The sequence below is a fragment of the Molothrus ater genome, chromosome 4 (assembly GCF_012460135.2).
Source record: "Molothrus ater isolate BHLD 08-10-18 breed brown headed cowbird chromosome 4, BPBGC_Mater_1.1, whole genome shotgun sequence".
NCBI classification, from domain to species: domain Eukaryota; kingdom Metazoa; phylum Chordata; class Aves; order Passeriformes; family Icteridae; genus Molothrus; species Molothrus ater.
In genome coordinates this window covers 64,428,722-64,456,264 of record NC_050481.2, presented here as the reverse complement: position 1 = coordinate 64,456,264, position 27,543 = coordinate 64,428,722, and the positions used below count along the sequence as shown (strand labels likewise).

The following is a 27,543-nucleotide window of genomic DNA, read 5'->3' as shown; positions in this document are numbered from 1 at the left end:
CAGACACAGCACCCAGGGCTCACCAGCTTTCAGTGAACCCACACACAGAGCCAAGAGCAGGTATTGCAGTAAATCTACTCACAAATATCCTAAACCAGCAAAACCAGCACTTGCCAGCTTTGAACTGCTAACTCTGAAATGCACCTACAGAAACAATGGCACTAATCTGAAAGATACACAATATCAGGCAATTTGGCTCTTTGGTCTCAGGCTGGTGGTACCACTGTTGGTACAATGAACAACTTGGTTACTAAGAAGAGCATCAGTCCACTTCCTTAGAAAATCTAAATTTTTTATTATACATACTGTATTACACTGAAAATACGTACCCAAAGACAGCATATTTTGAATTTACATCTGTACAAAAAAAACCAAACAAAAACCAATAGAAAACATACGGGCTATGCTATAGATGTGACATTTTACAAAATGACAGTTTTTGTTAAAGGCACCAGATTCCCAGAGGGCTCTGGCTTAACATTTTTTAGTCTTTTTTTTTTTTTCCAGTCAGACTTACTATGAAAATGTGATTCACTCTTAAACTGCATGATGCCAAAGTCTCAAGATTCTTTTATCTAGACAAGTGGTCTGCACTTTGACACAACTTAGTGAGAGAAGTGATCAATTCCACATGGAGATATCAAGCAACTACCAAAGGCTCCTCCCCAGTGTATCCAGGATCCTATGGCATTGAACTGAAAGATTAAATGGCAAAGCCAGCACTGAAAATCAAATTAACCCACAAAATACCAGCCCAATACTAGAGTGTTAACTGTACTAAGCCTAGACTGGTTTGTATGGAGATAACTACAAAGCATTAGAGTAGCAAAAGAATGAACAGAAAGATGGAATCTGTGATCTCAGCATCCTTCTTGGGCTCCCTTTCTTTGTAATACTCATTTCACTCTTTCTGGTCCTCACAGCACACATGAAAGAAAATGGAGCCTTCAGAAACCTAGTACTTCACCATAGGACAAGTTATTGAAGAACCCTGGGTAAGATGAATGTGCTCTTTCTCCCCTGAAAACAAAGTCTGGAAAGGACAGGGAAATCAAAAACCACTTTCACTGCTTCTTTCTGCAGTATTTCATACTCAAATCAAAGAACCTAATTCATATCATGTCCAGGCTTGCATAGACAGGAGCTTCTCTACAAGCAAGGGCAAGAGAGATTGGGACATCCCCCTTGATGAGGTGCAGCTCAAGCCCAAAGTTCTTAAGTTTGGGGTTGCTATTTCCTAAAACTTAATGCTTGGATAAAGGCATGAGGAAAGGAGAAAAGCAAAGCTTTAAGAAAATTCTGAATTACTTCTCTGGTCAACTCAGTAAATCTGCAAGTCATTCTAGAGTAAAGAAATGCTTTTGTTTAACCTGACAGCACACACTGAGTCTCACTGAATAGCTTCCCATCCAAGTGACTGACTATTCAAGACAAAAAACATCAAGTTCCAAGGCCAGATTTTGTTCTGGATGTAACAATCTAAATACATTGGAATTTCAATATTGAAGTTTCCCTTTCTGATTTGTCTGCCATTATTCCTACTTCCAGAACACAGATTTGATGATTTAATTCACTGAACCAAAGAACTCCATGTAGTTTTACTTCTCACTGTATCACTTTAACAATGTTGCAGAAACTTCCCCTTCTTTAGGCATTTAAACACTTTATAGATTCACTGATCAAGTTGAAGTAGTCCTCTGGTATTGAGGGTCATAGAGTGACTTAAAAAATTAATTTTGCAGTGTTAAATTGTCTCATCATAATGAGTTTATGGAATTAAAAATATACTATAGTTCTACTTAAAATTTCCATTTATTGCCTATGACTGACTTTAGACAAACAGGCCTGGAGACCAACTGCATTATGCAGCAATTACAAACAGCAGCATGGTTAAGCTTCCTACATACTACTGCACTCAAAAGACTCCACTGCATTCTAGAAGGGCTTCTTGAAGAGCAGAGGGACAGCTGTCTCCTCCCAAAGCACAGCTCTGAAATGCAGGCTTCTGTGGCCCCAGAAAGTGTAGTGAGGGACCACCATTAATCTCAAGCGAGCCAAAAGAGCCACCACACAGCAGCTCCTGACCACGACTGAACTGCACAGCTCCTGCATCAACAGTTTACAATGACAGTACATGTCCCTCAATCCAGCCAATTTTCTAAATGCTCATTCTTAACAACTGTATCTGATACTTGCAGCTCATCTAGCAAGCAGGAACAGTTAAGACAGAAGTATCATACACATGTACAGAAAACTGGTCATCACAAGGAAAAAACTTCAAAATCTGAATGCAGACAACAAAAGGAATGTCACTTTTCTTTAAACCTTTCTTCTAAAAGATGAATACTTTCATATCCTATCATTAGCCCTCACTGTGTAACACTCTAAAACCAAATAAGTTACAACCATAATACATTCTACTAAACTCCTAAAAACTAAAACTCACTACTCACCCTCACTTGTCAAGCTGTTTAAAAAGAGAAGTTGGAATCAAAATTGCAATCTACATTGTTTCTGAAATGGGCAATTCTGGGGAGGACAGCCCCATGTGACAGTTATATGAGTAACTTTCACACTAAATCATGCACAACACTGTAACAGCAGCAGCTACCATCAAACACCCTGCCTGTTACAGGAGCTAGAACATTCTGTGTATTTGCTTAAATAAAGTTAAGAAATCTACACTTTTGGTCACATCTTAAAATACTGTAGAATACAGGGCATTTTTTAAAAAATATTATTTATACTTGCCCTGTTCTGGTGGGTAGTTTGATTGAGAAACAAAGATTAAAATGCAATAAAAATTCCCCAATAAAAAAAAATTCTAATCAAACATCTAAATGTTTTTATTAGTATACAAGTGTACTATGGGATTTGGTCTGCTTTTTTTTCAGAAAAAAGAAACAAAAAAAAAAAGCCTCATTTAGTCCTAAAGCTCCACTTCAACATGAATCTTTAAGTCAGCCCAAGGTACCTCCTCAACACATCACCACTCTGCTACTCATCTTTGTATTTCTTCCTCCTAAGCAGCATTCCCAGCCAAGCACTGCTCCACACACAAGTAGTGGCAGAAACCAGAAACCTCCTTCAAATGGTGAAGCTGTGTCCCAAGAAGGAATCCTGACTAATGCACATAAATCCTCTCAGTAAATGCCAGCTTTGCTTGCAGCATTAAAGCCAGATTACACCAGTGGTATAACACAGTTATAAAGATAAAAATGTGCTTCTACTAGCAGGGGACAAGTACAAGGCACATTTATATGCCAGTATAATTGTGGTCACATTAGCAATTATACTGATAAAACTACACTGGTGAGAACCACAGCTACAATCGTTAAAAACTTTTTGGGTCAGGGTTTGGCAATCAAGCAGCTTTTGACTACTCAACCAAACATTAATAGTGCCTCAAGACAACAAAACTACTTCTACTCAGATGTGTCTCAACCATTTCTAGGGCCATTTTGAAATAAAGCTCCAGTTGGTTTTGAGACGTAGTTGTTTCCCTTCCTCAGGTAAGCTATGCTAAGGGCTTGCTATGCAAGAGCCATGGATCAACTTCTACCCCAAGACTCCTATGGCAAGAAACTATCACTTCCAGGCAGCACAAGCCACAGTTACTTTTACCATTTTACTGGGTTTTTTCTTCAGAAAGTTAAGATACTCAGTTTTTGTCTATCTCAAATAATGCCAAATAAAGATTAACTCATGCTGGGCGTGTACATTGACAATATAGAGAGTTAACAAGATGTAGGATATGGGGTTTTTAAAGTGGTTAAGGCTTATGCTCCCAAGAGGCCCCATGGGAAAGGCACAGCTGCAGGCTGGAGGGGGCAGTCAGGAGTGAGGAGTCACTGAGTGACAGCTGGGAGTGAGATTGTGATTGGCTGGAGGAACATGCAGTGAGATTGTGATTGGCTGGAGGAACGGTGAACAGCGTAAGAGCAGGAAGCTGATTGGATGATAGGACACGTGGACAGCAGCACAGCAGCTGAGCCAGCCAATGGGTGCCTTCTTTCTGTTAAGTTCTGTTAGGCGTCAGTCTGGTTGCAGTTTAGTCAGGTTTCTGTTTGGTAGAGATTAGAGGTATAAAAAAGGGCCGATTTCCACAATAAAACAATCTCCTTTGGATGCATAAGGGGGCCTGTGTCACTTTGTTCCCTACTGCTGGCTGACCCGAACAGACACCTATAAAGGGGGCTCAGGGTGTGCAGTGGGCTCTGGTAGCAGCTCCCACTAGGTCAAGGAACCAGCCAGGCAGGATCCAGGAAGAGTCTGGGAAGGAACTCGGGAATTTAAAGTGTGTGCACCTCTCACTGGGAGGGTGAGGGGACTAGTGGGAGAAAGTATGGGAGGTGGAATATCCCTGGAACAAAGCAGGAGCTTGGGCCAGGTCAGGCAGCTCCTACATCAGCAATCTATTAATATGGCTGATGTGAAACTAAGCACCCTGCTGGACTGGGTGTCTAATCAAGTTAAAGATTTTACCTTTAGTGGGTCCCTTTGATCAGAAACCTGCAAGCAATAGGCAGAGACTTTTTGATATCACCAGAGATGGCGATGCCAAAGCTTGCAGGCACCTTGCTACATGGGGGGCAACCATGGCAGCCATTAAAGGCAGTCACACAATTGTCAGCCACTACAATGGCTTTGGAAGTTAATTCCCCCAAACCCATATACGACCCCAAGATGGACCCAAACCCTGCTGAATTCCCTTATCCCAAGACTAACCCAAGCCCCACAGAGCTGTCTCACCCCAATAAAATGCCCTGCGTGCTGGCCCCTTTGGCGCAGAACTCCCGCATTGTGAGCAGGTGGCAACTCACTTCCTGGCCAACATGGCGGTGCAGTAGTCCAGCGTTGGCAGCAATGCTGGGAGACCACCATGAAGGAGGGCGACTTGGTGGTCATTTCAGCCTGCCCAGTAATACATGCACCAAACCAATGCCCACAGTACCAAGAGCTAGACTGTAAAATAAAGAACTGAGGGCGCTAGTAAAAGAAAGTGGCATATTCTCCCATCGCGCCCTATCTACCTCGAGTCTATCGGTACTGCACACATCCTCACACCCTGACTGGAAAAGCACAAGGAAGATGATTCTAACAGTGATACAGTTAGCAGCCTGGCTAACTGATTACTGAGCTGTGTACAGCCCAGGGGGAAGCGCTGCAGGACAGAAATGCACCAGCGGCCATTGTCCCGCTGACCCCAGAGGGTCCCTTTGCAGTCCCTGCAGCACAGGCAGCCTACCTGTGTGATGTATGTGATATCACTCACCTAGCCCTGCAGGCCCTGCAGCGACTCCCAGGGACGGGTATCGACTCTAATATGTCTTTTGCTGAGATTTTACAAGGTCCAGCAGAGTTGTTTGTGCAGTTCCTGGACAGACTGCATGCCACGCTCTCCTGGCAAGCCAACGATGATGAGGCCAGAATACAGAATAACTCTGGCCTTATTCTGTTGCAGCAGCTTGCATTTACAAATGCAAACAAAGACTGGAGAAAAGCACTGCTCACTGTTCATAACCTATGTACTTGTGATATAGCAGATATGGTTAGAGCATGCCAAAATGTGGGAATTACTGCTCATAATACTAACTCTCTGGCAGTGGCTTGAGCCACGCACTTCCAGGTTTTGGACACACATCCAGGGGGTCCTGGCTGGGTGGGGGCCAGGGTGGGCCTGGTGGCCACACTGACAGCACTCAGCTTGCTGCAGGTGGCCTATGGCCAGCCACAGGCACATCAGGGACTGCCAGCCCATCAAGTATGGCAATGTCACACATGAAGCATGGCCCAGTGACAACAGCACAGCCAGCCCAATGGCTGTCACCAGAACACTTGTCTCATACATCCACCCAGAAGTGGCAGTCAGGCCACAGGGCCAGCAGCAGCAGAGGCAACCAGGGGGTGCAGAGCACACTGTTCTGGGGCACGGGGCTGCCAGCAGTGAGCAGGTGGCTCCCCTGGCACAGGCACTGCCATGCCACCCTTACAGCGAGCCCCAGTGTTGTTGCTGCAAGCCACCAGGACCTTGTACCTCTACCTTGCCTCCTCAGAGGAGCAAACCTGCCTGGAGGCTGCAGGTTTGGCTGAGACAAAGAGATGTTTCCTTTGATAGTTTTGAATTGGTTTGTTTGTGACAAAAAGGTAAATGGTACTTTTAAAGTAGTTGTATATATATGTACATAGTTATAGTTATTTACAAGTCATTTATGACAAAGCCAGCTGTGAGTTATTACTGAAGATTTCTTTTAAGGATATGATAGGAAAGCCTTCCCAGTCTAGGTCTTAGCTCTGGCCAAGCTATGGCCTTGACTGGACAAGGAAAAGTATGCTATCAAACCCAGATGTTTGCTATCAAACCCAAGTGTTTCTGTACAAAAAAAGGACTCACTAGCTTGCAAAAGCTAGACCACTTTCCTTTGAGGTAAACATGGAAGCCTCATCCAGAAGAGGCCTTCCAAGTCCTCATTGTGAAAAGAAGGCTCTTGGGAGATCCTGGGTGATAGCAAAGCATATAGGCAGTTGTAAGCTTCACCTTGTTAATTTCATTCAAAATTGAATTATGTTCCTGTTAAGGCTTACTACTCACACCAGAGAAGCCTATGTTACAGTTTTTGAAAAGTTGTAATAGTTATTATTGTTGTCATTGTTACTAATGTCTTAGGAATTGCTTAGGTTTTTAAACCCTAGAAGGTTTTTACTGCTTAATAAAAAAGGGGGGGGGGGAGATGTAGGATATGGGGTAATAATTATTAAAGTGGTTAAGGCTTATGCTCTCCAGAAGGCCCCACGGGAAAGGCACAGCTGCAGGCTGGAGGGGTGAGAGGCAGTCAGGAGTGAGGAGAGAGTCAGTTGAGTGACAGCTGGGAGTGAGATTGTGATTGGCTGGAGGAAGGCATGGACAGCGTTAGAGCAGGAAGCTGATTGGATGACAGGACCTGTGGATAGCAGCACGGCAGCTGAGCCAGCCAATGGGTGCCTTCTTTCTGTTAAGTTCTGTTAGGTCTCAGGTTGGTGTCAGTTATGTCAGGTTGAGATTAAAGGTTTAAAAAAATGTGATTTCTACAATAAAGCAACCTCCTTCAGATGCATAAGGAGATCCATGTCATTTTGTTCCCACTGCTAAAACAAAGCTGCTCAATCTCATCCTATGACCCAAGCATAAATAAGCTAAACATACAGTGGGTACCTTCAGACACTGACATCTACCATCTGCAATAGTTATACTGCAGCTCAAATACAAAATTGTCAAGTACCGACCTGTGGTGCTTCATACATCCATTCTTACGACAGAACTCATGTTGCCAAAGAAAATGTTTTTATAATAAAGATCTGTGCCCTCAGTTAACAGTAAACCGTGAGTGACTGCGCAGTAGTCTTCTCTTCTGGTACTTAGCAGTAAACTGCTCCCATCTGTATCCTTTCAGCTGTGATCTCCTTTTTCAGCATCCTGAACAAAAACACAGCAACAATGTCCCCCTCCCTCCCCTAAGATCATTTTTCCCTCTCCCAAGATTAATAAAAAAAGAAATTAAGTGAGTTTGACACCATCAAACACGTCTGTTCACTGAGCTCAGTTTGGTTGAAGAGCACAGCTTCTACTCTGGAGGGTAATAAGAAATGTACACATGAATGCCATTTTGTACAGTTGACATACTCTATGAGCTGGTTGACTCTAAACTTGATTTGGTCCAGTCTGCTGCTGCTGCATCTCTTAGGAAACATTAGTTATAGGTTTGTACTTCTTGAATCTGGTCCATTCACCAGTAGCATAGTTCATTTCAAAGACTGTGTCAACCAACATAGTGGTGCTGCCCGTGCCATCTGCCTTTGGTAAATCTTCTGTATGTTCACTAAGTTTAATTTGGATGATGTCACCTTGCTCTTGGCAAGGATTCTCTGCAGAAACAAGGAGAGAAACACGTTATACATTTCAACAGTATATTAAGATATACAGCAGTATATCAGACAAGATAGGGGGTACTTTTGCTTAAAAAAACCCCCCACAAAACACAAACAACTCTCAAACCCAAAGCTGAGCAAACCAGATAAAGGTTTTCCTCCCCCCATACTCCTGAGACCAAATTTTAAAAATAACAAAAGCTGACCCCAAAAGACAAAGCTCAAGGCTAACATAATTGGAAGAACAAATAAAAGAGGGAGTAAAGCCTGCCAGTGTCATTTCTCTCTACCTCAAGAGTCAGAAGAGACGATTATAACTTAAATGGAGTTGGTAAAAAAACTACCAGAGTTACTTTACTTGGGAGACATTTTGTAGTTAAATGCCTCAAGAATTTTTAGCTGTTAAGGAACCCCAAAAAGCTTCACTGAAACCATTTGTCCCAGACTCAGGTCCGTGCCAGTAAAAGTTTTAAATGTTACACTCCAAGGTACTGGAACGATGCTCAAGAATATCAGTTGGCAGTTATTTATCCAACCTTCAGAAGGTGCTGGCATTATTACTAAAGGAATTCATGTTAATATTTACTTTACTATATATGTATATGTGAATCTATATCACACACACTTCCAAAATAATATTTTACCTTGCATTAGAAAAGGCTGTCTGTGTAGATATTAAAGTACAGCCTCCTAGTGCAATTTGAAGTAGCATTGAAAACACCATCATTAATGCAAGATGACCAAACTTAAAGCTCAGGGATCACCACAGTAACTCTGCTCTGGTCATGCATTACTCCAAACGCACGAGCCACACTTAGGCTGCAGGACTCTGTTGGTAAGAGCCCACAAATACCAAATTAGAAACCAGAGCTAGTGCAGATGATAGAGTTCACTTAAGGACTCTTAAGCCCCTTCTCATCTTACATCCAATAATCTTCTAGGTAAAACAGCTTTGGTCTATCAAGGCCAATACATAACAGGATCCAGCTATGAGACAGCTTATCTCCCTGTGATTCACAGCACCAGTTGTTATCTAAAGTCTCTGAGATAACAGTTGCCAGTTTCTAAAGCAAGGAATTAGCAAAGAGGTTCTGTACTACCCGACTGGTACATCAGCTGGCCAGAAAAGAATTTACATTCATTGGTCCTCTAGGCAGAGCAGTAGCACCCAACCACTTTGTTCACAGCTTACCAGCTGCCTTGCTTCTCTTCAACCCCAAGCCCTGATTCTACAGCAAGTTCAGTTATATCATGGTCAGCAGCTTTTCTGACAGACCAGTTGACTTAGTGGAAATGGACCCTGAAGACCCATTTCCAGGTAGTTAGAACTATAATTCATCAAAGTATGTAGAGTCCAGTGTAAAGCAAAGAGTCCAACACATACAGACAAAGCTAAAGCAAAGCACACTCATATGCACATTTAGAAATGCTGGGCAGTATTTCAGATTTGTGTATTCAGAAGCAAGCTAAATTAATATCAATACATGCCTCTGGATCCTGCCATGAATCCAAGTATAAGAGCCTTTTCTGGCCTTGTAACTTTGTTTGCAGTCTTGAACATTTCCTGTGCAGCATACATTTGCTCCCTCTGTAATAGACACAATAAATGTCAATTCAGCAGAGAAAAACTCTGCCAACAGGGACTACTTTAATACCCACAGATGAGCATAAAAGAACAAGGCAAAGGTTTGTAGGACCTACAGAAAGTTAACAAAAAAGGCATCCTAACCTCAAGGTTTCCCCTCTGCAATCCTTATACCTAACATGCACAGCAGTTCCATTGAACTCTGGACATTGAAAAAAGCACCCACCTTCAAAGAGTTACAGAAACATGTGAGAGGCTTAATATTAATGTTATCCATTTTGTGTCCTTTATAACATTAGGGAAAAAAGAAAATAATCCAATGCTTTCTCTACAATCCAACAAACCCAGGCTTACAATAATTTCAGAGGATTTCTTTTCCTTTAATAAATGTAGTAGAGGTACTGAAAAGAAGAAGTCACCTGGCTTGCTAAAGTTCAGATCTTGCAAGCCAGGCTTACAGATGTGCTTAGCAAAGTCTTATGCACATATCAAACCAGCTATATATGCACCAGGAATAAGAAGCTTTGGGATATATCCCCACTCTCAGGCTTTGAAAAATGTATAATGGTGGGATGAGGTGGATCAGAAATAAAATATTTTACCTTAAAATAATCTATTTTTGTATTTTCTCCTACTACAGCTATGTCAGGACAATTTTAAGCAATTTCTATTATGTGCAATTGGCTGGGCAATTTCTGCTGGAAATATACCTTTTTCCCAAAATTCTTTATAATGAGCAATACATTATTTTACATAACAAACAGCATACTGCAACATTAACACTGCACAACTAAAAATGTTGTGAATAACATTAAGACAGCATGCTAAACCACAAAGTATTTTTGTAATCTTTGGTTATAAAAAAAGCAGCCTCAACCACTCTATAATCCAAAGGCCAAGAAATGCCAACATCTAAACAAGATCCAATCCACATCAAAACCATCAGTCAAAAATAATCTGTTTTTACTTACAGTGAGAGAGAGGCTTTTCTTCGGTGGTGGCTGTTGCTGAGTTTGGGGGGCCACTTGTGGTGCCTGTGCCGCAGGGGAGATGGCAGGAGGTGTGGTGGGTGTTAGGGGTGAGGTAGGTGTAGCTGCAGGGGGATTAGAGTTGCTGTTGTACATGGGTGTTCTTTGTTTGAACTGTGCAGGAAGAGTTGTAGTAGCATTTGGAGCTGCAGGCTCTTCAGTCTGTCTGTTGGTCTGCAAGGCCTCTCGTGCAGAGCCAGCTGCAAAAACCAGTCAGGATAGTTAAAACATTATTATCCACAAATAGGGATTAGCATCACCAGTGGCCTTTAAAGAAAGCTAAAATCTCTGATGATTCTATTTTAGCACCACGATTCAATATGCCATCTAATATCCATATGAAAAAGCTAAGAGCTAATGCTCTTTCCACTCAATTATCTTTAGAAATATTTAGACAACAGAGTAACTAGCTGTTCCATATGGATATGCTATATTTAGCATCAAATTTGATGTTTAATCAATATCCAATTTATTAAACTGAAACTGCAATACTTGCTTTTCAGTTTTTATAGCTCTAACAACTGTACTCTGATCCTACCAGGATTGTTGCTGTACTATTACATAGAGCAAGTCAAAAATTATTTCATCAGTTTTTACCTAATGTAGCAGCAGCTTGCAAAGGAAGTGCCATTAAGATACTGAAAATACAAATACACTTTAACAGATGTCATAATTAAACACAGTCTTTACAAGTAACTCATTATTTAAACACTAAACTCCTAGAAGTTAAAGCCTCACAAGGCTTAACTGTTCTTTCTCAAAGCCAACCCATTCACCTGCAATAAGGAAGTTACACTATTCCAAATCTGGCTGCAGTTGGAGGCAGCTCATGAAATCACAGCAGCTTGACCACACAAGTTACCATCTGTCCAGCCAGTGGTAATTACCCAGTGGACACTATCTACATTCTTTTGCAGCTCTTGGACGCAGGCTGGAGCACCCTTCACAAACCTCATGAGCTTTAAGCTGACCTGTTTACCCTGTGTTCACAGAAGACTACAGGCAGATACAGATCAGAGATACATTGATGCCCCTTACAGCAGATTTTAGGAAATGAAACATCTATGGTTCTCCACCTTGGCACAGACACAGCAATGGTTTTAGCAATACTGGTATTTTTCAGTAGATGTGGAACAATTGAGAGGATAAACATTTGCAGTATGAGTTATTCCTTATTCTTTTACAAGTTTCATTACTGGCTTTGTCTCTTGTCAAAATAACTGACTTTCACAAAGTAATGTCTTAATTATGCAACCTCAGATTATATGAGGCCAAATCTGGGGATCTTCTGTGTGCATCTTATATCAAGCAAACAGTTTTATGTTCCTAGTCCCTAAGAAAAGAGTACAGAATAGAGAATTTTAAACTAGACTTTTCCTGCTGCTGAACACAATGCCAACACTCTGGAAAATAGTACTACAGCTGCTGACACACTGCTGTGTTTTTGGCTGCATTCCTTCTGGAAATGCCAATTTTCTGCCAGAGAAAGATGTGCATAGACCTTCAGAGAGATTCTGAACTGTTCTGAGCCCAAATGAAATGACTGGGTCTTGCATCTATGTTGTTTTCTATAGTGCCCAAAATGCCACAGCTCACAAGTAAAAATAATATATTAAACTGAAATGTTGCTTCTCTGTTAATGGACAGAGCTGGTAATGAATCCCAGCCATGCACATCTGTTAGCATAAACTGATACATTCTTTTAAAGACTTCACACACAGCAGGGAAGGAAAAATAAAATCAAGCTGGTTAAAATAAAACTGTAGGAAAAAAAGACTTGTACAAACTATTTTTTACTATTGGCAATTTTCTAGAATTGAAAATAACAGCACTTTTTAAAATATGCAGAAGGTCAGCTATTATCTTTGTTATACAAAGGTAGAAGAAAAATGGATGGCTTAATCCCAAACTGTGTGAAAGCTAATATGCACTTGGCTCTAGAAATAAAACTGACTTCTGAAAGCAACTGTTTTGTATGTGCTAGCACGTGTGTGCATGGAATATATACTTCAGACTTATATTGATTACTCTTTGGGGATAGCAAAAGCTGGATTTTCTATTACTGTGTAAGAAAAAAAAAAATCAGGAAATTGTTTCACTTACTTGACTTAGCTAGCAGTCTCTCTAAAAATTTAGAGCCAACAATTATTTTCTTTACTTAGGTTAAATGATATGTCTGGTTTCACCAGACTCAAAGGCTGGAGTCTTGCAATGGATTTTATATTGCTAAGGTGGAGTTTCACTCAAGTTGAGGGACAGTAGGTTTGTAAATAAAAGAGCAGGCAGACAGTAAAACTGTACAGAGTTGTAGGCATCAGGTCCCAAGAGGAAAGAAGTGTCTGTTACCTGGCTGTGTTTCAGAGCTTGGGATATAGGAAGAAGACGGCACCACACTGGGGGTAGCAGGTAAATAACTTGTAGAAGGTAGTGCAGGCTCATTGTTCAACGAGCCAAGTTTCTACAGAACAGAAAAGAAAATATTAAAGCCACACTGCAAGTATTCATGGGCTGTTTCTGCATTTTAAATACAACTTCAACATTTGTTTTACTAAGATATTCCTTTTGGGAACTTAACTGCAGACTCCTCCTTTAGGAGTCCTACCTAACAACCTGTTCAACACTGACTTTCTACTTCAAACATCAGAAATTTGTGCAGATGACACTCTATGAAGAATTGCACTCTAGGACTACTGATCTGCCAGAGGAAACATGCTCCTCACCACTAGCAAGCAGAACCATGTTCATCCATGGCCATAAGGCCTCCTAGGCTATCACCCAGGAGAACACAAAGGCCTCTGGGACACAGGCAAGCAGAAAGCAGCAGTAACAACACAGGCAAAAACACCATTCCCACTGAAACAGGCAACCAACACCAACATGACTAATGCCATCTAGGATGATGAGGCTACAGAAAAAGCCTCATTTTGTACTTAATTATACATGACACTGCATACACAGCATAAAAACAGCAGCATGGTTGATGATTTCACTGCCTGATCCAGCCTTTGAACATAAGGGGTGAGAGAGGAAAGGAGTTTTGGGGGGAATAAGTCTAATAGACGAATCGTTTAAGGTAGCCCTACTATATAAAACATGGACATTCTGTAAAATGTGGAACTTGCTAAGACAAAGATTCTCTTAGCACTCTGCAGAAAGAGAGGCAATGACCTTCACTCCTTACTCTGGTCTTCCACAATCTGCCTGTATGCTGGCCTTGGCTTGTCACACATGCCCAGCAGACAGTTTCTCACTCAAAAGCAAGGACAGGACATAACATTCTAGTAGAACCTACATCCTGACTGAGGACACAAAGCTACACTGTAGTTTCTAATATGCTGTATCTGAAATAGGAGGAAAAAGGCCTACACATGATAGGTTCTTCCTCTCCCTGACTGAAAGCCTTCTAGCGACAGGTTTGCTTTCTCTTTGGTGAAAATATAATGGAATTTTGAAAAAAAATTACGTGGAAATTTTTACAAAAAGATACACATTTCAACAAGTGAGTAAAATACCATAACAGTGTTTAAGTGATTTAGAATAGCACATGTCAAGAGTATTTTTCTTTTTTTTTTTTTCTGACTAGTTGGTTTTTGTTTGATAGATTTTGCTTGGTTTTACCTGTGTAGATACAAGGCCAGCAGCATAATCTGGGGTAGCATTTTCTACTACTGTTTCTTCTTTGGCTTGCTTTTCCACAACTTCTGTATCTATTGCATAAAAATACAAGTGAGTCCAAACATTTTTTTCAGAAATATTCAGAATATACTTTTTAAACAAAGATATAAAAATCAATTTCTCAAAGTATGCTAAAACATGCTTGAAGAGGTATACACTGAAATAGATACAGTAATCTCCAAACACAGTTTTATAATGAACCAATAATGAACTGAACAACAATGTACAGGATACAGTAACTGAGTAATCTGATACTAGAAAGCAGGAAAGCCTAAGCAACATTTTAGTTGCAATTATTGTTTTGTTCTGAGGTGGTATTCTTTTTTTGTAACAAACACCAAAAATTGTTTTAGGAAAAATATGCTGCATAGTGTATATTCTTGATATGGTTAAGTAGGGCACAACCCTGTTGCTTGCCTTAAAAGCAGTGTATCAGATATTATTCACTTGCTAAGAGCTCTCAGTCAAAATTTTGGAAAGTGCTATAAATTTTTTTCAACATTACTTTCACCTAATTCACATGCCCATAGAGACAGTAGAAGTGAGCAGATGAAAACAACTCAGAAAAATGCCACTACTGAAGCCACTCACACACCTGTGGGCTGCCCACAGCAAAACTGATTAGCTCAATCCTTTCACATGATTGAGTTATATTACCTAGGCCAAGGCCATACGAGTAGGAGGACTGAAACAAGTGAAAATCCTCCTTTAAAAACTATTTGGGTTGGTTGGTATCACATCCCCTAATTTTTCAAGTTTAGCTCAGGCTAAGCTTTAGCAAATTAAGAACAAAATGGTACTACAAATCTTGATCCTATTTGCAGGTGTACTGACAGCCTTTGTAAGTAGAATGCTGTACCAACCTAATGTCTTTCTTCTCCTCTTTGCTTCACGGCCAGCACCTACCATATCCAGCTCAGAGATATCTAGAAGCTAAAAAGAAAGACCACAAAGAACTTAATAATCATTGTTAAATGCATGTAGTTTATCTCTAAATATCATCCTCAGGTTTTTTTTCCTTGAATATATTGATTCAGAGCAGCAGCAGAAATTCACTTTAGGTGAGAGAAGAGACCTGAGCAGACAAACAAGGAGTGCACCTACCTTCACTCCTCTTTCTTTGCGCAAAGGTGTCCTTGAAGGAGGAATAGGAGTTCTGTTTCCAGAAGGACTAAAAACACTGGGAGCTGAAGTACTCCTGAATGGAGCTTGTTTTGGTATTCCTTTGAGTGGTGCTTAAGGAAGAGCAAAGAAAGCAACAACTGAAATAAGTGTTTAACTGGTTATGAGAAATGCTTTAATGAGTTCTTCAGCTCCTCCCCTTCTTAATGCACACATTAGCTGCCCTTTAAATTAAAATGTCTATAATAAACACTAATATTATAATGTGGAATAGGCTATAGCACTACATGTCCCTCAAAGGTCAGATTAGGTTTTACTTTTCAAAAAGGGAGTAAGGGCCAATCTCTGATCAATGCTTGCAACCCCATTCTACATGAAGTAATCCAACAGGTGCACTGCTAACAAAGCCTACTTTTCCTATACACACAGATGCTTTCCTTACTTGTAAAAAATAAACTCTGAACATGTAAAACAGTATAGGACATAAATCTTTTGAATGCCAAAGTTGCTCTTTGATTTCCACAATCAAATTACTTGATAAAACTGTATTTAACCAAAAATCTTAGCCAAGCTTCTGCAGGGCTACGGGCTTGTGATATATTGCAAAGGTAAGTTACTGCCTCACACAGGGGTGTGAAAATCTAGAGCTGCTGTTTGCACAAGGAGGAGGACCAGTCTGGGTCTAGAGTGCAAACAGAAGACCTGCTGTCTCCACACTCAGTAGCATCAGCTACACCTGTAAGCATCTGTTTCCTCCCAGCTCTATGATGCTGCCCCTCTACCTCACACTTAATGCTAGCACCAAACACAGCAATCTTTTAACTATTAAAAGATAAGGGATACATATACAGATCTATCAGGTCTTTGAGCTTCCTGACAATCTCATCATGCCCTGATGATAAACAGAGAACTTCAGTTTGAGCTTAGAGACTCTGTATCTTCTAAATGTTGTACTGAAAATGTTTCAACCATAGGACAATGCTCTCTGACCCATGTGAGTACCTTTCAGCAGAGCAAACCTTAGCAGGTCCCCAACTCCTGTTTCTAGAGGCCAACTGGCTCTAAAGGCCAGGTTCTAAGAACTGGCTTTAATAATTCAGCCAAGAACTAAGAGCCCTTTTCTATAATGGAAAAATTTTAGCTGAAATTACAACTAGACCTTTTGCATTTCCTGCATGAACACAAGGCCGAACTTCAGCCTTCAAAGCCACATCTTAAATAGCATTGACACAAAGTACTTCATAGTATTTCGTAGTACTTCCAGCCACAACACCAAGAAATCTCTCAAAGGTTCCCGCCTCAGCATCACTGGTGGCCAGGAATGTTATATCTGTGCAGTGATTTAAGAGTATGTAACTAATTTAAAATCCTCTTCTCACACCTTATTTGAAAAATTCAAGCAGTTCAAGAAATTTAGCAAACAGCAGAAATGCATTAATACAAAGCTGAAGGATCATTCTACAGGTTTGCCATGTAGAATTCACTGCTCAGCCTTGGCTTCAGAGAACACTGTCCTTTCTTCTTTCTCCAGACAGAATTATACAAATACAAGATAGTTTCAATCTACTTCACAGCATTTCAAAGAGCACAGCAGACTACTGTGATCCACTCTGCTCCCTTTTGGAGCAACATGGCTTAGTCAGGAGTTATTCCTGGAGTGATGCAAATTAAATTCCTATCAAAGTCTATAGACATGATCTAGCTGCATACACTTTAGAAGCATGGCAGATATACTTGCCATTTGAAAAACCCCACTCACTGTTGTTCTTTCTGACAAGATATGTCAGAAATATTTAAGTATGAGGAGAGAGGGAGGCAGAAAGGGAGAAATCCTTTGCCTCAAAAAAATTTAAGCTTTTGTAAAAAACAGATGGCAATTTTATTCTTCATCAAGGCTACTTTATCAGGTTTTCATTCTGAGAACTGATGAAAGTGAGCCATACTTGTTGTATCTATCTTCTTGACCAGTCCCCTGCCTTTGGCATGGAAAGGCACTCCTGCAGTCTTCTTGAGCTGCTGTGCGGTTTCTGTTGCTAAAAGGAAAAATGGCTTTAGTTATTACAGAACCTGTGCTGAAAATACCTAACACAATGCTTCTTACATAAAATGTTATTAACTAATAGATAAAGAGATATAGGAATATCAACAAAGAAAGAATTGCATTTTAATTAAAACCCAGGTCATTTATGTGAAGTAAACACAGTATTTGGAGAAAATGCAAAATCAGTATGACTATGCAATGGACAAGGTGGCCTAAGCTAAAAGAAATTACCAGAAAAGACAATTTACTCAGTAGAAATTTAAATAATTTTTAAAAGTTATATGACACATTATGAAAAGTTACAGATTTTGTATTTAACTAGACCAACTCAAGTTACATGCAAGAAAGCAGCAAGCTGCTGCAACAGAACAGCAGCTGCAGTAAACTATTTTAAGACCACTTAGTTCAACCAGCTACCAATACATACATGTACACATATGCTGCCTTTGTTAAGAGAAAACTCTCTTGGTTTTTACACCCTATACAGCCACACTGAGTGAAATAAAGCATTAATCAGCAGCCCTTGCTCTCTGCTCCAAAAGCACATGGCAAAATAAAACTGTCCTCATTTAACTTTTGCTTCAGGAGCTTTAACCAAAGGTGTCCTCAGTCAGACTTTTACATATACCAGGAGAGGATCTATCTGTGCTTTATGAAGCTACAGCTCATTGTATGCCCTGAAATATGAACAGCATTTAAATCAATATTAGCATTTTAATGCAATCCTGGCTGGAATGACTTGCACCTGCTCTTCCACACATCAGTCCATCATCATCATCCAGAAAAGCTCTTGTAATAGAACATTTTAATGTGTATCACAATTCTGGAGAATAAGACAGAATATACTGAATATTAATTGGCCTTTCACCATTTAATTTGTACACAATCTTAATACTACTTACACTTCTGCAAGAGTTCAGCTCTGAGAGTGGCACTTTTAGGTTTCCTTTTCAGCTGGAAATGTTTCACTGGGGGAGTAAGTGGCCCAGCTAGTGTTGTCAAGGCATTTTTGTTTAAGTATTGGCATTCCAACGGCAACATAGCTGAAGTTTCACATTCACTTACTGCATAAAGAGTTAACACAGTACACAGGGGTATTAGCACCTCTTTGACAGCTAATGACAAAACATTTTACAACTAGACTGTACAGGTGGTATTAAATTTTAGATTACTTGTATAAACACCAAGAGTAATTTAACTCCAATTATTACACAATATATAACCAGTTATTAGTATGTTTTTCCCATTAACTTAATAAAAGCTTCCATTTTAATTATACCTAGGCAAATTATAGGTATCTTAAATATGCTGCTATTGTCAAAAAACAGATAAAAAAGATTGAATTCTCAGATTCCTTAAAAATTACACATGAAAACCAAACTACTGAATGAAAATCCAAATCACAAGTGTGGATAGACAAATGATCATTTGTTTATAGAAAGAAAACAGTGTTTCCACCTCCAAGTCATTTAATTATTGTTTTGCTGCAATCTCCAGCCCTGAGATTGTGTCTGTCCGTGGATGCCCAAGGGCTTTTTCTAGACCATGTGCTAAAATAAACCCACTGGAGTAGGAGTAGTTTTGCATCCATCAGTAGTTTTGCTGCCCTTTGAAGCAGCAACTGTGAATATTTTCAGCTGCTGGGCAGTCTGCAGCTGCTTGGCCATCAGCAGCACAGCTCTTCCTGAGATCAGCCTCCCTCCAGCACCGATCCCCTGCTGGCCAGACACTTCCACAGAGGCAGCCCCTGCCCAGGACAGTGTGGAGCTTCCACACAAGACAGAGACTTGCTGCTGTCTTGGGTACCACAAATGTGACTCAGAGCAACAGAAAATATCTTTACTGACTAAGCTGCAGCACAGCCTGTGGTACTAATGAATCCACACAACTTTTGTGCTGCCCTTCACACTCTGGGCAATAACTGACATTAAATTCTGATGATATGTGAAAAGATAACTTAAGAAGCTACCATTCCTCAAATACCACAGCTCCCAGGCCAGTAACATTCCAGGTCATGAACTGTGGTAGTCCAGAGACAAGACAGTGCTTGTTCTTGTATCTCTACTTTAAGACAGCAAGGCTGTCTGTGAAATGACAGGTTATTCCTAAAAAAAGGCATCACATTCCTGCAATTTTCACCAACATAAAAGACTTACCTTTCTCTCTAAGCTCTCCTAAAATATCTTGAACATTGGGATTCTGTTCTTCAAGATCAAGGTTAAGGGAGCCAGTATCTGGAAAGGATTTTAAAATATCAGCTACCATTAAGACCCAGGGGTCTGAATCCAAGGTAGCGAGCTGGATAATTTCAGTCAGTGCCCCTTTCATCTAACAAAAAAAGAAAAAGAAAATCAACCAATTGGAAACAGTTTTAAACAGATTATAGTTGGATTTATTTAAAAAAGATACAAACATGCACAACGTTTTACTACTGGGGGAGGGAAGAGGGAGACTGTTTCCACACAGTTATACATTAACTCTAGAACCAAGCAAAGAATGAACCAAGGTAATTTTTTTAAACTGCTTTCAGCCAATCTAACCCAAGTTTGTTTTCAGCTTTTGGCAGCTCAAAGCTTTGTTTAGCACTGGGCATTTTTAAACCAGCAGCCAAATTTTTACATTACTGTCTCCTTCTCTTTTACATTCATACTCCCTGTGACCCACACCTTCTATTCAGTGATGGGAATATGCAAATACAATACAAGTTATTTAGAACAGGCATCTAAATGAAGATGTGCCCCTTGCCAGCCTACAGTATAATTACACAGACAGATTGTATCTGCATCATAATTGTCTTCAAAATATTACTTAAGCTGAAGCCAAAATAACCTAATCAATACTGTAGTGTTTGACAAAAATTATGTATTATGGGAAGTAAATACAGCCCTCTTAACATGCCATGAGCAACAAGATTTTCCATCTACCCAAAGTTTCATAGTCAGAAAAAAGTTATTTTTCTATTTTGAAAAATGCAAATAAATAAATGAAGTAAATTTCAAGTTTCATTGTAACAGAATTTTTTTAATTACTGACCAACATATCTGTTGGCACTATGACATGAAAATCAAGGTGACTACAGTCAGGGGTTTACTTCATTCACAAGCAAGTATAAACTCCCAAACACTGAACTTTCTTTTTTCCTAAGTAAATTTTCATGTAAGCATGACAGCACAAGCTTCAGTGAACTAAGATGTTTGAGATATTCTGTGTGTCTAACAAGCCACAAAACACAACAGTAAAATCATATAAAGTAGTTTACTCTATCTGCATTGTATTAACACTGAAGAATGTACAAGCAAGTATAAGGAAATATAGCAATTCTGATTTTTCACCACCCACTGTGGCACATAAAGCTTAGTTACAGTCATCATGTATCTGAACACAGGAAGACAAGCAAGAGACTCATCTTCACCTTCATGTTGTTTCTTTCCCTTTATTTAAAGCACTCTTATATGAAAAGGCTTAATAAAATGAACTTACTCTATGCATACAACTCTAAATAAGAGAAATCAAGTTAAATTTCTGCTCCCCATTCCTCTCCCATCCACTTTTAAAGCTCAGAGGCAAAAAAACATTGACATTTCTCAAGTCCTTTCATCTGCACAATGTTATTGCCCTCTCACTTTGGAAGGGTTTACAAGTCCACTCCAGAGCCAGTTTGTCCTTTACCCCCTGCATGTTTTAGGGCTCACACATTGTGTGCTTGTGAAACAATCACCCCATCTGACCCAAAATGAGCACCTCTGTAGCTTAAAGCTGACCAGCTCCTCAGAGTGACTGACTGCAGCCACACAAACACCAGAACCACAAAGAGAGGAGCAGGAAGAATGCAGTACATGGGCCAGTTCCCATCTTAGCAGTGCCATTGATTTGCTTTGGATTAAACTGAGCCCATAACCAGGAGCACACACTGTTTAATGTGCTGTCAAATTTAACCAACGCTTCTCCAGTGGAAAGAATCCATTTCTGAGGTTCCAGTCTTTGCTGCTTCTCCATTGCTCATTTATTCCTCAGTGAGCATAACCCCACCAGAACCTCCACACACTTGTCCAGCTCTCTTTTCTAACCCTACACTCCTTAACAAAAGTCACTTCTACAGTGGATGAGAATGACTGTGAACACTATCAGAGCAAGGTCTTTTGTTCTTTTATCTGTCCTAAAGGAATCAAGGTACTGATTTACAAAAAACACCTAAAACATCCCAGAAGCTGATGAATTCATAGCTTTCACAAGCTTTTCCGTGGACACCACTAATGCAGGTAAGTGTACAGAATATCATTTCCTTCATAAAAGCAAAGTCAGAGGAAAAATGTCTCTTGCATCCTCACAATTTACCCTTCATATCTGCTTCACAAAACTCCTATTTGTACCAAAATTCACAGAGCTACATGCCCACACTATGAATGTTCTTGTAGAACTCTGGTCTGGGCATGTTACATCCCCTCTGCTCTCAGGGTTGAAGTTCAGGCAGCCTATTTATGCCAAAACCCACTGCTTAACAAGCTTTTGGTTCCTTCAAGAAAGGAGCCCAGAAACATTTTTTTTGCCTAGCATGGGGCAAATAACATTATCACAAAGCCTCATGACAGAAAGAACATGGTGAAATAAGTCACTATCACACACAGGGAAGCAAAGCACACTAACAAGTGCTGTGAGCTAACCAGAGACCTTGCCTGAATATGGCTTTGCATTTAACAAGCCTGGATTTGAGTTTTGACTCAGGTTTGCCTTCAAATGGCAATTTAAATACATGTCCCCACTTCACTGTTCAACTGGCAGCTGAAAAGAAACATTTCATTTGTAGTTTGAGAATGCATGAAATGCAACTCATCAGGGAATACTACATGCAGTTTTCCTATTACTTTATAGGGCACATTCTTAATTGTCCATGATTGCAACACTTGGGTCATTAAGACTCCCATCAGCATCTTGTTAAGCATGAATGTCAAGATCTGATGTAACATGTTCCAGTGTCTTTCTCGTCTAAAACTTAAGGATCTTAAGTATTTTTATCAGCTTCCTAGCACACAAGAAAAAGCACAGGCCACAGCTAGAAACATCTAGCAAGCAGGGATCAGGCAGGTTGGGAAGTGTCTGGGAACACAGGCAGATTAATAATGGCTGTGCAGGAAGGACAAACAGGACTGTGGGAAGGTATTTAAGAGGAAGTGTTACTTGTAACACACAACATGACAGCTCCAAGATGACTACTTGCAAATATTTCACATTTATTTGCTTTGTATTCTGCCTAAATTAATGTGTATAACAACACTTTCAGACAACTGTATCAACAGTTGGCTAATAAACCAAATGAAGCTTTCCTCTTTCTGAGGCTATAGAAAAGATGGTATTTAATAGGTAGCTGCATTATCATTATAGAATATTTTCATTAAACTAAAAGCATTGGATTGAAAACACAGTATTAATATTTACACAATAAAGACCCAGGATGGGTCAATACCACTATTGGATGTGGTTTGCATTTTAATCATGAAAAAAAGCTGAAGTGGCCAAGAGAACTACTGGATTAAAATATCCCAATTTACATCACAGAATAATTATGAACTCTAAGTGCAGGCCAGAAAGGTGCACAGCAGCCTGTGTGCTCTCAATACAGAGGGAAATGCAAGTGTCATGTCCCCTCTCACTCCTTTGCACCCACACTCCACAATCCCCACTTCCCTGCAGAGGTGGCTCCTGGTGCACATAAGCTAGTACCAGGAACAGTTTTGATTTCTACTGTAATAAACAGGCAGGTTCCTGCTGGGACAGGGCTCCTCCTCTCAAGACAATTCAGAGAGCACAGAAGCACAGTCCTTGTTCCAGACTTGGTGTAACATCACAGTCTAACCCTGAACAAATAAAATAAATACTGGCATAAAAAGAAAGCTTGCACTTGCCATTGTGAATCATGTTAACAAGAATATAATATGCAAAATAAACAAATATAACAGTTCTGCCAAATTCACAACTGAAACTCTGGTCAGCACTACGCTGAGCTTCTGGCATCATTTCGAATAAGTGCAATTATCTAGAAAAAAAATTAACAGATGAAAAGCCATAAGATTCAAGAGTTTTCAAGTTCTTCCCAGAGAATTACAGTGGGAAAGGAATTTTTGATAACTGCCTACAAGACACAATTTAAAATGAAAATGAAAGCCAATTATTCTTATTAGTCAGCAGGAACAAACATGCAGTAATGAGGTTCACAGCATGATAAAAAATTAGTTTTATTACCTGTCCCACAAGAGTATTATGAGGACTAAGTCACTTATATCTATACAGTATCTGGAGTGTTGAATGAAAACATTATGAAAATTGAAAGATATTACATATGAGGATAAAATCACTTAAGTGAAGGACTGAGCTTTCAAGAGGGCTCACTGAAGATTCACTTGTCTAGACTGAAGCTTTCACAGAGATTTAGAAAGGACCAGGAGCAATTAAATCCCTTCTAAACCAAATACCACCAGTTTCCTTGAATCCCACATTGCTTTTTACTCAAATGTCTGCTCCCAAATGGTTTCTGTGTTATTCTAAGCTTTCATGAAAATGCTACTATACAGAAACAGAAAAAAATTATTTTGAAGAGAAAATAACTCCCTTGAATCTGTTATCTTGAGAGGGGAATATATTTTAACATGTAACACATCCTGTAGCTGCTATTGAGATTCCCAAAGCTGTACAAAGCTGATGCAATGCATTTTCCAATACAATTAAGCTTCCAAATGCCAGCTCGGTGCTTCTCGCACAGGATCGATACAGACTGGCACATGGCACAGGAAAGACACAGGACTTTCCAAAGAGAACCATTCAGCACCCTCATAGCTCAGTATAATCACTTTCCCACATGGGGGTGACTTCCAAGTGAGAAATTCACTTCCAGGCAGCTGCAGCTACCCTGTCCTGGCAGGAACCGCTTCCAGCACTCCCCAGCACACAAGCAAAGGCTGCTGCAGGGATGTGCACAGCACAGCCACTCTGGACACAGACATATTTCTCTCTTTTCTGGATATTGTGTGCAAGGGCTGCTGCAGGGATGTGCACAGCACAGCCACTCTGGACACAGACATATTTCTCTCTTTTCTGGATATTGTGTGCAAAGGGCTGCTGCAGGGATGTGCACAGCACAGCCACTCTGGACACATTTCTCTCTTTTCTGGATATTGTGTGCAAAGGCTGCTGCAGGGATGTGCACAGCACAGCCACTCTGGACACAGACATATTTCTCTCTTTTCTGGATATTGTGTGCAAGGGCTGCTGCAGGGATGTGCACAGCACAGCCACTCTGGACACATTTCTCTCTTTTCTGGATATTGTGTGCAAAGGCTGCTGCAGATATGTGCACAGCACAGCCACTCTGGACACAGACATATTTCTCTCTTTTCTGGATATTGTGTGCAAAGGCTGCTGCAGGGATGTGCACAGCACAGCCACTCTGGACATATTTCTCTCTTTTCTGGATATTGTGTGCAAGGGCTGCTGCAGAGATGTGCACAGCACAGCCCTTCTGGACACAGACTTATTTATCTATTTTCTGGATATTGTGTGCAAGGTATTCCATGCCAATTAAAACATTGAAATTTTTGATACTAAGTTAGGTGACAAATCTGCACAAACAAAACTATCTTAGCAAACTAACCACAAATGATGAGCATCTGATATGACAACAACCCTTTCTGTCAGCAGTTTGGTTACATCAGCTATTTTTGCCATCTATAAAAAGAAGCCTGTAATAATAATAATAGTAGGCCTAGCAGCAATGTTAAGGGGTTTTGCCTCAGGGTTTTTTCTATTTTTCAGCTTTTTTTAAGGCCCTTCTACCAGCTAAAGGAAAAAATCACATGTTCCTGAAACAATTAAAGATGCTAAGGGTAGATCTCAATCAAGAGATCTCAATCATCAGTTTACAACAAAAGATTAAGCTTATGATTGAATTCATGAACTCTGCCAAACTGAAAAATCCCACAGTATTTTGTTAGAGCAGGAACAAGAGCTTTACATTTGGAACACAACTGACCACTTTTACACAGTAAAAGGCACACTGACTGGCTTTTCTCTACACTTTTCTCTACACTTTATCTTCCACAGCTAACACAAGCACAGATCCAGAAAGCTGCTGGCAGCTCTTCCTCGGGTTTGGTTTAAAACGTTCACCCAGTGAACATACTTGAAGCATTTCAGCAAATTATTTCAGTTTGTTTGAATGCTGCTCCCTCCAAGAGTTGCCATGAGTGCCATTTATGAAGGTCCTAAAGCTCTTTGAGGCTCTTTTCAATCTAAAAACACCACTGATTTTTCTAAACACTGCAATACTAATTTCTGCCAGGCTACTTGGATTTTCACACTAAGGTCACAAGAATTTTGCAAACTCACAAGTTCACACGAGCTCCCATCCCCCTTTCTGGCCTGGATTATTTTGTTTGTCCAGAACACAACGCCATTTATCACACACAAGGATGACAGCTTGTTCACTGGACAGGCACTAAACAGGAATATCATGTTTTAAAAATCAGCATAAACACGCTGAACTAGAATTTTTTTTTAAAGTGACACCAGTGTAACACAGTGAAGAATCATACAGATATATATGGCAAGACAAACATTAAATGGCATATGGCAAGACTTACACTCAATTATTTCTTAAAGGTGATGCTTGCCCATTTTCAGCCTAGAACTGCACAAAAGCTGAGCATACAACAATCCCAGTTACATACCACACCCTGCCTGGTATATATGTATATTTAGCTTAAGAAGCAGTTGTCTTAGCCAAGAAAGACTGGTGAAAGCACAGCTGAGGATACTCTACACAGGAAGGTGAAAACTAACTCCACACCACTTCCATGATTGTTACCAGGAAATACTACTTTACGTGATGAAGCAGGAGAGGAATTCCTTCAGTCTGGCTGAAGAAACCTAACATTTCCAGACATTCTCCAGCTATTGCCCCAAACATCTCTAGCTGCCTACTGGCAAGAGTAAGCTGGGTGCAGATGAGGCACGGTCCAGGGCCAAGTGAAAAGGCCTGCAGAGCCAGCTCAGACTCGAGCCAGCCAGTTTATTAGCTGAGGTAGGACAACAGAGGAAAGCACCAGCTGCTCCAGAAAGGTAAAGAGAGGCAAACAAAAACCATGGCAATCTTCCCCAATCAAGACCTGACTGCAGGAGGGTGGGGAAAAGCACTGCTCAGTGCAGACCCCAGATCTTCCACTGCCAAAGTTTCAGCACTTGCTGCTGTCCTCCCTAAAGCCGAGATGCTCGACTTGTGACACCTCCACAGCCGCCAGTACTAAGGCAGGAGTGGAGGAAGCTGAACGCACACACGGACCGCTCCTGAACGATCCTGCCTCTCCCTAGCCGTGGCACAACCACTGCCTCAGAAAAGCCCTCTTCCGTAAAAGACACCCAAAAGACAGCCCTAAAATGAGTCCCTGTAGGCCACACAATGGGTTTCGTGTCCAAACGGCTTCCAAAAGCCTAGTGCCAAGCAGGGAATCCCCGAAGAGCAGGAAGAGGAGGAGCAGCAGCAAAGCTCCCACTCCACTCACTCCCTTATCGCGGGGAATCTCGGCGCTTTTCCTCGCACCGAGGACCGAGTCGGGAGACCTTCTTCACTTACTGCTGCCTGTCCAAGGAAGGCTGCGAGGGAGAGGCGGGGAAGGCTGTGGGGACCAGCCCTACCACACGCCCCTGCCCTGAGGGGCTGCGGCCGCTCGGCTTCGCCCCGCGGGCAGCCCGGGGTCGGTCCCCCCTCCCCGCAGCCCCCGTGTGGAAGAAAAAGGGCGGGCGGGGTAGGTGGTGCTGGCACTGCCCCCCTTTCTCCCCTCACGCCATCTCCGACCTCTCCCCCTCACACACACACACACACAAACACACACTCCCCGCTTCGCTGCGACTCCCACCCGGCTCTCACCTCATCCACCGCCCGGCGGGGCAGGTGCAGCATCCCCAGGAGCAGTTTGAGCTTGACGGCCGAGGAAAGGCCGTGGAAACAGAGTCGGATGTTGTCGATGACCGAGGCCGTGAGCAGCGAGGCGATGCTCGGCGGCGCCCACAGCTCGTCCGTGGAGCCCAGTTTGTTGTGCAGCCACAGGCCGGTGTCGCTCTCCCGCATCGACGCCATCTTGGGAGCGGGGCGAAAAAAGAGGGGATTCTCGACGGGCATTTTATGAAGGCACCTAAAGGGA

At 41.1% G+C, this 27,543-nt stretch overlaps 1 protein-coding gene across 1 annotated transcript; it reads right to left on the bottom strand.

The window, feature by feature from the left end:
- Positions 1-271: 271 nt before the first annotated feature.
- NELFA (negative elongation factor complex member A) lies at positions 272-27,543 on the bottom strand. The gene is made up of 11 exons (XM_036382157.2): positions 27,270-27,543; positions 19,513-19,684; positions 18,259-18,420; positions 17,259-17,348; positions 15,298-15,428; positions 15,057-15,126; positions 14,137-14,225; positions 12,865-12,976; positions 10,462-10,718; positions 9,394-9,493; positions 272-7,902 (listed from the first exon to the last, which is right to left on the bottom strand). Exons 1-11 carry the CDS (start codon positions 27,519-27,521, stop codon positions 7,718-7,720), a joined length of 1,620 nt encoding a protein of 539 aa, XP_036238050.1. The 5' UTR covers positions 27,522-27,543; the 3' UTR covers positions 272-7,717.

Bases quoted from the DNA above. Each gene is read 5' to 3' on its own strand.
- NELFA (XM_036382157.2), bottom strand. From the start codon at position 27,521: ATGCCCGTCGAGAATCCCCTCTTTTTTCGCCCCGCTCCCAAGATGGCG. The intron at 10,719-12,864 runs GTAACAGACACT...TGGTTTTTGCAG, and splicing joins AAGCTCTGAAACACAGCCAG to CTGGCTCTGCACGAGAGGCC. The intron at 9,494-10,461 runs GTAAGTAAAAAC...TGTCTATTACAG, and splicing joins AGAAAAGCCTCTCTCTCACT to AGGGAGCAAATGTATGCTGC.